The 12,263-nt window shown below is 43.4% G+C and overlaps 1 protein-coding gene across 1 annotated transcript; it reads right to left on the reverse strand.

Annotated features, from left to right (window-relative positions):
• Positions 1-4,455: 4,455 nt before the first annotated feature.
• Positions 4,456-10,897, reverse strand: hopx (HOP homeobox). The gene is made up of 2 exons (XM_053429579.1): positions 10,523-10,897; positions 4,456-4,747 (listed from the first exon to the last, which is right to left on the reverse strand). The coding sequence occupies exons 1-2, from the start codon at positions 10,667-10,669 to the stop codon at positions 4,670-4,672; spliced, it is 225 nt and encodes a 74-aa protein (XP_053285554.1). The 5' UTR covers positions 10,670-10,897; the 3' UTR covers positions 4,456-4,669.
• Between the last annotated feature and the right edge of the window lie 1,366 nt (positions 10,898-12,263).

Raw genomic sequence — 12,263 nt, forward strand, 5'->3', positions numbered from 1 at the left:
GTATGAGTCCAGATAAATGTGGATGTGTTGCCATTGTGTTAGAAACACTTTTAGGTTTGTCTCTTTAGAAATGTGAGTTTCTGTCATTAATCATCAACATTTTGATAATGATTCAAGTTATTTATCAACCAAAACATATAATATTCTAATTAAATGTTAATATTAGCTTCTTCTCTGTGATTGATTGACTTTTGAATGAACATTGGCTTCACAAACAGGCAATATGAAAATGGGCTCTATAGCAACTTGTGATTCATGTGACTAATAAAGACAAAAAGTAATTATATCTGAATATTATTGTATCCAGATGTTGTTTTGTTACGTCCACACCCATGTGTATAAAGGATTAGCAGTAACCATGACTGTTTGCACATCTTCACACAGGATGTTTTCTTTCTGTCACACCTTCTGCTGCACACAGGAAACGGTTGAATCATGTTTATGATGTGTATGGTTCAATATGACTTGTTTTGTATTCCTTCCTGCTCTAAGTGTAACAGCGACAGTTCAGTGATCAGGAGACAACTGTCATTTGAAGAAAATAACCCCGGTTATGATCCGTCTCACTGTTAGATTCGTTTTCAAGAGTTAAAACAAAATGCTACACAACTCTTTAAACTCCACCAACAGCCTCTCTATCCTCATCTGTTGAGACTGTTGAGACACAAAAGTTACAAACTCTCTTCACGGATCCCTGGTTTCATTTTTTCATTTGCATGGAGCGAGTCTGCAAACAAACCGTGTGAGGGCGGAGTGACAGGAGCTCGTTGGTCAAAGTTCTCCGAGATGTGAGAAGACGATGCTGCAGTGGGTTTGGACTCGAGTCAGTTGTAAATAAATAAAGTGTGCAGAGCGAAGTCCTTTATTTATTTAACCACCATTTGTGCAGCAAACGGTAAAACCACAGCTTTAATTTGCCGTTGCTTCAGTTTATTTGTGCGTGTAAATGTTTTCGAAACAGAAGAGGGAAAAGTTTGGAGGCTCCAGCGTTTCAGCTGGAAAGTATAACCCAGTTTGTTAAAGAGGTTTTCATTGGTTTCATTGGCACAGTCGGTTTCTACAGGGGAGTTTGTGTCTCTCTCACATGAAGCTGGATCTGAATCCAGTTTTTTTTCCCACTTTCCTCCTTTTTCTCATGTTTTTCTTGATTTTTAGCATCTTGCACAATCTTGAAATGACAAATCTTTTAACTTAAATTGATCTGCATTCAAATTTGATCTAAAGAATATCAGAAAATACATTATTTGTCTTGTCTGTAAAGCTAAAAACGCAAAAAAAATATAGTCAACTTATATAAAAGTAACATAGAGAAAAACAAAACATATTAAGATTTTAGAAGATCTTGGCATCTTGGCATAAATCAACATCAAAATTACTGGCTAACAATTTTTTATAGTTGATCAACTGTTTAATTCAGCTCTAATTTGCGCAGACAGCTGCAGAAACTTTAGGACCAGAGTTGAAGTCAAAGGACGACTACGAGCGGAAGTGAGTAAAGTAGAAACCTAGTTTTGCTCCGGTGGTTAACCGGTGATGAGATGATCGGTGTCCCGGCAGAAAGTCAAGCAGCAGAAAGTCAAGCAGCAGCAAGTCAAGCAGCAGAAAGTCAAGCAGCAGAAAGTCAAGCAGCAGAAAGTCAAGCAGCAGAAAGTCTGGCGGCTCCTGAGCGACAGATTCCTCACAGCGCTGCAGAGTTTTCTTAGCAACACACAAAACAAAACTCCAATTCAAATTCTGCACACACGCTCAGCGTCTCCTGTGGCTCAGCATCACACACCCGGGACGTCCTCTCACTGGAGGGACGTCCTCTCACTGGAGGGACGTCCTCTCACTGGAGGGACTCCAGGACGGACGGCTGGGGGACAGCGTCTCCGTCAAGCTTCATCAGTGAGGAAGAGGAGGCCTCTGTGACCTCTGACCCTTTACACTTATTATTACCTCTATTATTAGTTATCAATAATCCTTAGGTTAAGGTCTTACAAAGTAATAATACGTTATATAAGCTGTAAGAAAATAATCTTTCTGCTCTTTTCACAAACTAAACCACAAAGGTTAATGTTTGTTTCCATTCATTCAGTTGTTTTGCTATTTATTAGGAAAATGTGAACTTTCTGAGTGTTGAAGGGTTTAACTCAATTTTTTTTAATCGGCAAGATTTAAAATGTTATAGTTTATAGCTCAAACAAAACAGTGGAGCTGTAAACACAAGAGGGGATACTTTATAAATCACATGATCTATTGTTGATGTTAATAATTTTTGATAAAAGCCATTTTAAGTAAAGATTTAGATACAGGAGCTCAAACTGGACAAACTATTTTTCGTTTCTCTAACAACTGAAAGTTTCTACAGGTTCTCTCTCATGTTTGGAAGGGGGGGGGGGATGTTCGGCTGCAGTATGACACTTCACCACTAGATGTCACTAAATCCTACACACTGAACCTTTAATCCACAACCAGCTGAATTATCATGATGGAATAACAGTGTGTAAGGATTGTGTGTTTTGTTATTTCTACACAAAATCTTAAATGTAAATGTCAGTGAACATGCGTGTCAATGTGTGAGTGTGTGTGTGTGTGTGTGTGTGTGTGTTTATGTGTGAGTGTGTGTGAGTGTGTGTGTGTGTGTGTGTGTGTGTGTGCAGCTGATGCCTGTTAAATGGCAGTGTGTGTAAGGAGCAGCTGATCTACCTGTTGGATCAGTGTTGGTTTCTGTTGAGCTGGTTGTGAGGGCGTTCCCACCATCACAGCGTATCCTCTCTCTCTCTCTCTCTCTCTCTCTCTCTCTCCCTCCCTCCCACCTTCCTCTGTGTCTTAGTGGAAAGTATGACATGAGTAATGCAGATGGAGATCATGTAGAATGGCTTCAATTACCAGACTAACCTCACTCAGTTGTTGAATCAATCAAATCACAGAATCAGGAATGCAAAGGATTCTAGAGATCCTGAAGGTCGGAGGTGAGGAGGTCACCTTCCTGTGACCTCTGTCTGGAGGCCACAGCGTCAAACCTCTGCTCTACTTCCCAGTTTGTGCACCAGCGGACATTTTGACACCTCAGTTCAGGATGTTGACCTTGACGTTGACCTCTGGAAGGTGAGACGCCCACAGCTGGTCAGTGGGAGGAAGTGCAGCTCTCGTCTGTGTCTGTCTGTGAGCACTTCCTCACGTGTCGGAGCAACAGACGCTTCCCTCTCTGGACCTGGAGTCGTGTCTGTATTCGTTCCCAGTTGTTGTCAGTATAATATTCTCCAGTTCTCTGGAACCCACGAGCATCTTCTTCTCCTTCTGGCTTCGGCTCCGGTGTCTGGACTCGGCTCAGGACTCTGGTTTCCTGCTGGAACCTTTTCTGGAGCTCAGCCTGCAGCCGCCTGTCTGCCTCCTTCACTCCAACTCCAGTGAACTCCTGTCTAATTCATCTACTTCTATTTTATTTTAAATTACTTTACTACTACTGCTACGTTTTACTAATTTCTGAAAAGAAAAACCTTTTTGATCAAGAAGTGATGTCACCTCAGTACTTTGATCTGCTCCGATTCAGTAAAAATAATAAACTTGTGTTACACTTTTCTTAATCTGACTAAATACTTTACAATGAACAATGAGAATAATAAAGACGGAACACAAGCAGAGGAAACAGAACAATTAAATAAATAGATTTATATAATTAAATAAAGAGGATGAGTCCTTGTAGATAAGAGTCATCATGACAAGCAAACAAATTTAATTGAGCCTTGACACTTTACAGTTTAACCATGAAATTCATCATAAATATGGATAATTGCAAATATTATAAACTATTATGTTATCTCTCATGTTAACGCTAAATGAAAAAAACAAGTACAGCCAAATATATTGATATGTTATTATAAATAAAGATATATAAACTCTGGAAAGTCTCTTATCAGCTTCGGTTTCTAATAACTCATCCGGGTTCTTCTCTATAAATGTAAATATATGAAGAGCTTGTTGTTGTGATGTTTGTGTAACAGCCTGTGGACTGATTTATATTTAAGAGATGATCACAAGCGTTCTGCAGAGCTCGGTCACGGGGACAAAGGGACAATGTAATGACATCACCGGCCATTTGTTGAGTCCATGTTGCCGTTCACTTTACTCTGCCCCCCCCCCCCCTGTCCTCTCACTCCTGAAAACCTTCCAGATTCATCTCCGGAAGTTTCCTGAATAGCTGCAGCAGATTCCAGCTCCATCTATTGTAGCTGCAGCGCTTCCTCACTTCCTTTATCAGCCAGTGACGCTGCTGAGGGACATGCGTGTAAACAAAGCCTGAAAACAAAAGCTCAACCCCCCCCCCCCCCCCCCCCCAGGCCCCCCGCCGCCCACCACCACCACCACCACCCTTTCTAAAACCTCATCCCGCCATTGTATAGCCCGGCTTCCTCCCTGCATTCGGACCTCGGATGTTCAGTTTCCCTCAAAGCACACTTCAGTCGGTTTAACTTATAATAACAATAATGTTTATTTCTGTAAACATGGCGGTTAGATAGTTGGCAACAACACACAGACACCTTCACATTCTGTAAGTTAAAAGAGCTTCATGGGTACAAAACAGAGAGACGGACGCGAGGAAGAGGAGGGGAGTGAGGAAGAGGAGGGGAGGTCTTCTCGTCCGAGGTCAGCGGGGTCAGCTCGGGGTCCTAGAGGTCGGGACGTGTCAGTCCAGCACCGAGCCGTGTTCGGCGGGGAGACCCTCCGCCCGCCGCCACTTCGCGTTCCGCTGCTTGAACCAGACCTGGAGGAACCAGAGAGAAGGAGGAAGGTTAGCAATCAGGTGACAGGTCAGGTGACAGGTCAGGTGACAGGTCAGGTGACAGGTCAGGTGACAAACGGCTGCAGAGGCGGACACAGGAGAGCGATGAGGTCACTGGTCCCGGCGACTAATCACAGCCATGACATGAATATTCCTGAGAAGGTGGAGTTCTGCTATTGTCACGAAGGATTTGAACCAAATACGATTCTGTTGTTCTGCTTTTTCTCCTCCTCGGGCCTCAAGGCTCCACTCACACAATAACTTGACACAATAACTTGACACAATAACTTGACACAATAAGTTAACGGTTGGCCCGAGCTCTTTGTATGAGTCATCAACGGGCAACCGAGTATCCTGTTTACATACATGTGCTGTGGTTACGCTCACGCAAGACACAACATGTGCTGAACTAAAGTACATTGTACACATCAAAGAGTTTTCACCGCACAAAACAGGTTGGTTTAGTCTTTCATCATATTCATAATATTAATAATATAGAAGTGAAAAGCTTCAACATCTGGTTGAATCGTGTACAATTTTAAGATTTAGATTATTTACACTGTTTCGCTTTAGTTCTGAAAGTTAATAGATCTATTAGATATAATAAAATGCTTTAGTAATGTCCCGGGTTCCATTAAACCTTGGAACTTGGAATTATCGACCCAGGGTCAGAATTCAGTCTCAGAGAGTCGGAGGAACTTCACCACCCTCGACTTTGAAATCCAAGATGGCCCCTCTGTGCAAAGCGTTACTGTTTATTAGCACTTCTGTCATTAACTTATTCATACGTCCACTTACTGTGTGGACGTTTTACCTTGGTGTTAGTATACTTGAAATACTGCGTAATGCGTTGAGGATACTTTATAAATCACATGATCTATTGTTGATGTTAATAATTTTTGATAAAAGCCATTTTAAGTAAAGATTTAGATACAGGAGCTCAAACTGGACAAACTATTTTTTGTTTCTTATTATTTAACAACTGAAAGTTTCTACAGGTTCTCTCATGTTTGGAAGGGGGGGGGGGATGTTCGGCTGCAGTATGACACTTCACCACTAGATGTCACTAAATCCTACACACTGAACCTTTAATCCACAACCAGCTGAATTATCATGATGGAATAACAGTGTGTAAGGATTGTGTGTTTTGTTATTTCTACACAAAATCTTAAACGTAAATGTCAATGAACATGCGTGTGTCAACCTGGTTTACAAAAGTTTATCTGCTGGTTAACGTAAACATTGATCCTCACTCAACTGGAACTCACTCAACACGGGTGACCGGGGTGTGATGTCATTCTGAAGTCAGAACGCAGCATTAGATTTGCACCAGGACTAAATAATGACCATGTTTCGAGGCTGGTTTGTGTTGAACGTGATAAAACTCTCTTGTTTATCTCGAGACGTGAAATCCTCGAAGCGAGAGCAGCGTTCTGCTTTCCTTCACCAGACTCATTATCTTCACAACGACATTAAAGTGGGATTTCTCGGCGTGCGGAGGCCGACTGTGGTCAGTGACTCATGCAGACGCAGCCTTGACCTGGAGGCGCTCGTGTCGGAGCAAACCACAGAAAACAAAAGTCTCTGTGTAATTTGCAACACAGGATTCTGGCAGCGGCCGCTCCTCTGGATCCAGTTCTCCCACCGCTCGGCTAACGACTGCTGCTCTGGATCCAGTTCTCCCACTGCTCCTCTGAAAGCTGCCGGCCAGATGATGACTGCGCCGGGCGCCGCGACACACGCCCGTGACCTGACGCCCCCGCTATGTTGCGGCTGGCGTTGTTATGGGATCCACAACAACGCTGACATCATCTCGATAACGCTGGGGGGGGGGGGGGGGGGGAGGGGAGGGAGGGATCCAGCTCTGCAGCTTCAGGACACGAGGCCCGGACTGGAGGCGTGAGACGAGAGCCTGGCAGGACGAACATGTCCTCACCACATCCTCACTGGAGACACGTGAGATTCACATTCAGAGTTTTCTGGGTTTGCACTTGGATGTGAGAAGTAGTTTCTGTAGCTCCCTGTGTTTCAGAACATCTGTGTGAGGAGATGAACTCATTTTAAAGTTCTTCTCTTCGAAGGTCCAGTTTTTAAAGGTTCATCGGGTGAAGAGACCGTTTCTCTCTTTCCAGCGTTTGAATGGAACTCAAACGTTTTGCACTTTCTTTTGTTTTCTGCTCGTTCGGCCCGAAGCACAAAAGCTCTTTGATGTCTGGTGAAGCCATCACACACGTGCTATTTCTGAACAATCATGTCAGGATTTATAATCCCGCTGACGCACACAATGGCGCTTGTGTCATTTCCCGCCCATTGACTCCGAGTGGATTACATAACGAGGTCTTTCACCCCCCCGCTCCACCTTTAAAGCATTGAAAGCAAGTGAAACGTGTGAAAGGAGCAGAAACATGCTGCACAGCTGCACATTGGAGGAGCTGTTAATGTGGAACAGGGAGTGGAAGCCGGGGCGTGTTCCTCCAGCTAAAGCTTCTCCTCCAATGAGAGCTTTGTTAACTGATCCAGAAACACTCAAACTGAGGCAGGGCCACAGAGAGAGAAAGGAAGGGAGCTGTTTACCCCCCCCCACACCTCACCTCACCCTGCCTGGACCGGGCTTCACCTGACAGCTCCGCCCGATGAAGAAGAACACCAGGATGAGTCAGGAAAGATTCTAATACAGGTTTAGGCAGAAAATCTGGATTTAATCCTCGGTGGGCAGAGCTAAATAAACTATTTCACTGAGTGACGCATCCTGAAACCCTGAAACTCAGGTCTGTGCACACCCAAAGGGATGATGATGACTTCTGAGGCCTCAACAGCTAGTTGTTCACCGACAAATTGAATCAACTATAATTTAAATAAACTCATTTGTATCTATATTTTTTATCTATATATCGTTTTCTATGTTTTCGCATTAAAAAAGACTAGAAATCAAAGTAGGAACAGCACAAATCAGCTAAATCTCGTAATTTTAGAAGCTGGAACTTTCCGTTTGAAAAGTGACGTAAACCAATGTTTGATTATTAAAACAGCTGCGGAACAATAACTTGCCTTCAGTTGATTAATCAATTTAAAGACTAACCAACAGTTGTTTGAGTGAAACCAGCCAGAACTGCTCCTATAAATCAAAATACCTCACGTGACTTTTCTTTCTGAACGAGGGGGAAACTGCCCGATGCACCTGTTTGCACCTGAGGGTGAAACCTGTGTCAGATCTGTTGTAACTGCAGCTCTGAGTGAAATCTGGAGGAACCGGCTGGAGGAGTCCGAGTGGAACAATCCAGCGTCGGCCTGACGTGCACAAGTTATTGATTGGTGAAGTGTTTGCACTGGGAGAGCTCATTATGGAGAGGACACGTGTCCCAGTCCACGTGAGAGCTCGGTCTCTCCTCAACCTCAAAGCAAAACCAGGAGCGAGGATTTGCCTGTGACATGAAACTCAAATTACAGAATTTACATGACCAGCCAATGAGCAAATAACCAGGTTGCTCTGCTGCCAGATCCCAAACAGGTTCAACAACTCTGACTTTATATTCCGGAATGAAACGTCCAATCGTTGCAACTCTTGCATCGACTCATTTCTCGGGAGCGTTTGAACTGGTTGCCAGTGACTCTATCTGGTGGAGGAATGCTACTGGAGGTGTCTGCATAACTTCAGCTGCTGTTATCGCTGCGCTGAGGCTTCACATCTGGATCCTGATGTGGACGCTGCTCCGACGCGGCAGTGGAGGACATTCCTCAGATAGAGGCCGGGTGGGAGAGCTCACACGTGGGAGACGCTCTGGAGCCCTGAGTCATAAAGGGATGCTTCATTTCATTAAATGACAGTTTTCTATTTCTTTTATCACGGATTATAACAACATCCTTTAATCTTACTGCACTTCACAAGTTGTTCAAAGGTTTTCTGCTCGAATCTGTGTGATCATGTGCTGATTTATAAACTCATTGATAAAGAGAAATCGAATTAAGCTGGTAGATAACATTGTCTAATAGAATATGGAGATCGTTAATATGCTTTTTGTTGTTTACATACATCCTGAACTTTGTCTTTTATCCTGATATGATGTGATTTCTGTCTTAGAAGCTTCTCAGTCAACATCAGCTCGTTAAACTCCTGTTGTCAAAGTCAACGATGAACTTTTACACTTAAACGTCAGAGTTCGACTGTTGAGAAGGATTTTAAAATCTGTTTTTATATCATTTAGTAAGAAAAAGCAGAGCTGCAACTTCATTATTCATAAGCCTGTCGTTTATGTTACCATTTAAATGACTTGTTTTGTCTATTAAACAGAGATAAATACTAAGACTGTGTATTTTCATCATATTTGTATATCAGGTTGTTTGTGTATTGTTGGTTAAATTTTTGTGGAATTGTGTTTAGAACTAGTTTAAACTGATACTTCTTGTCCTATTAGAAATAAAGAAAACATAGGTGCTAGTTTTATCCGAACAAAAAGCTAAACTCAACAAGTGAGTATTTGTCAATTCGCCCTTGAAAAATCTGTCAGCAAATCAACTAATCATTCCAGCTACACTTTTAAATATGTGTCTCACTGGAGCCAAACAAATACACTTGGTCTTTCTCCTCCTTATGAAAGAAGTTGAAGTAACTGAAGAAGTTTTTTCCCACATGAACACATGACCTCTGTGAGCTCGGGCCCAAACAGATGAACGAGTGTTTGTGAGGAGGAGCTGAGTCGCTCTCAGAGCTGAAGGCAGCAGGAACCTGGAGCCTGAGTCTCTGAGTCCGAGAGGGAGAAACAAGCTGGAGCCGCCCGGCTGGCGACCAGCGGGGGGGCCCCGCCTTTGTCATCAGTGTTTGTTTGCACACAAACGAGGATTTATTCATCCCAGTCCACAAACCGGATCTATTCAGCGTCAGCACAGCGGCTCCAGGTTTGACTCGGAACATGTCGAGTCTCACTTTGTTTTCAGAAAAGACAAACACACATGTCCCCTCGGCTTTTCTCTCCACATTTCCCCTCTGAGGTCACTGGACTGTGACACAATCCTGACTCATAGAGTATTTACACAAAGATGTTAAAGTTTCCTGAGATTGAAGAAAAACCTCTGAAACTGCACACAAGTAAAGTAAATACACCCTAATACTGTAGTTAAGTAGTTTTTAGTTACCATTCTCTTCTTTACAAGTCGCATTAACATAATAAAGAAATATTTTGTACCATATATAGTACTTTTATTCATAGTACTCTTGTTATCAGCCAGATCCTGAAAACACATGAATATTCAACCTTTATCCTTCATTGTTAAGTGTATTTGTATTCAATTACTTACACAATGTAGTTTTAATTAAGTAAAAGTTTGAATACTGGACTCTTATTTGTACAGGTACTAGTATTTATTGTCTCTAAAAACATCTTCAAGTCCAATAAATACACTTTCTATTACAAGTGTTTGTGAGACTCAGTGGCTCCTATAGTGATGCTCCTAAGTGATATTATAGCTTATGAATATCATAAATAATAAATCTCAACTGGGACCATTACAGAAACACCTCAGTGAATCTAGAGAAGAGAAACATCAACTAAAGACTAAACTATAAAGTGCAAAGTTCATTACTTCAAGAAATTAGTGTCTGATCAGGATGAATACCTCTAAACCAGGAGTTAAGAACATCTGGGAAAGTTAATTCCAGATGTTTTCAGCACTTTATCACACACACACACACACACACACACACACACACACACACACACACACACACACACACACACACACAGAAGTGAAGCAGTGACTCACTAGTGTGTCCTCCTCTGACAGTCCGCACTCTGCCGCCACCAGCATGAGCGTCGTCCCGTCCGGGTACCGACAGCCCTTGAAACATTCCTCCAGCACTTTGACCTGCTCCTCGGACAGCTGCATCAGCTCGATCGCCTGGGAGGCCATGGTCCTGGTCCTGGTCCTGGTACTGGTCCTGGTCCTAGTACTGGTCCTGGTACTGGTCCTGGTCCTAGTCCTGGTCCCTGACCGACACGGGGCTCCGGAGAGGAGAGCGGTGCGCGAGGCTGGGACGCGCCGAGCAGGAGGCACCGCGCTGCGCACAGGACGCGCAGGATGGATCAGCGTGGAGCGGAGGACTGACAGCTCGCTGGGAGTGTGTGTGTGGGTCTGTGTGTGTCTGTGGGCGTGTGAGTGAGTGCGTGTGTGTGCGGAGGCTTTACTACTGTCAACAGAGGCGCGTCATGAGGCCAGTCCCCCCCCCCTCCTCCCAGCAGGACCCTCCCACAAACACAAACTGGAGGAGTAGGAGAAGGAGGAGGAGGAGGAGGAGGAGGAGGAGGAGGGCCACATTCAGCAAACAGGCCAATCAGGAAACAGCTCGTTAATGTAGATCATAGACAGAAGTTGTTATTGTGACTCAATAATTCAGCTTTATATTCATAAATTCAATAACAAACCACAGATTTATCAATATCTGCAGGAACTTTTAGTTACATAGCCGTAGAATAACAATTTGAACAAAAATGAATCAATCAACCAATTAATTAATTAGGTTAATTTCATTTAAGGTCCAGTATCTAAACAGTGTCTTCTTTTATAGGCTTCCACCACCAGGGGGCGTAAAAACAATCTGTTATCAGATGTGAACTCCGGACTTTCTCTGGAGTTTCACAGAAGATTCTCCACTCGGACACATTCTTATCGATATGAGATCTTCGGGGCGCTCATTGACATATTCCTCCTTTTCTTCCTGAACAATGACAACATCCAGAGTGTGAATCTTTCCCAAGATGCAAAGCGTGTCAGTGACGAATAAGCCAACGAGCCAACAAGAGCAGCAGCTCGAGGAGGAAGTGACCATGAGGGTGAGATAAGCTACTGACACACATAAAGATGTGATGGGTGATAAAGACGATAACCGATGTTCTCTAGTCAACGTGTTCCACCTGGTTTACTCTCCACTCAGACTTATTGGTCCAAACTGGAAACCAGAAGCTTCCAGAACCAACATCTGTATATTCACCTGCAGGATCTGTTTCTCATTTCTCATTCCAGATGTAAGAACTGCACAGAAAACAAACCAAGCTGCTGTTATTACACACAACAGACGTGTTGACGTCCCGAACTGGAATGTGACAGGATCTCTGAGGTGTTGCTAAACTAAGAAAACGAGGATAAAGGAATAACTCCACCTGATTCCATCTTTACTTTCATCTTAATCCGACTCTTGTTTCTATTCTGACGTCTTCACACAGAACACGTCGAGTCACCTGATAAAATTCTCCTTTTAAACCGGAAATCCCCTCCACACACACACACACACACACACACACACACACACACACACACACACACACTCTCTGGCTTTGTGGTGATTCTGCAGTGAAGGAAACCTCCTGACGCAGTTTGTTGAAGTTCTCATGGCAGCAGCAGTAAATAGAGGCCCTGATAAAGTTCCCTCACAACACACACAGCTCCCTCTGATGATATCTTTAGATTCCCATTAGACCCGTCATTATGTGGCTCTCTCACTGAGAGC

This window comes from Pleuronectes platessa, chromosome 8, assembly GCF_947347685.1.
Source record: "Pleuronectes platessa chromosome 8, fPlePla1.1, whole genome shotgun sequence".
In the NCBI taxonomy this organism is placed as follows: Eukaryota; Metazoa; Chordata; class Actinopteri; order Pleuronectiformes; family Pleuronectidae; genus Pleuronectes; species Pleuronectes platessa.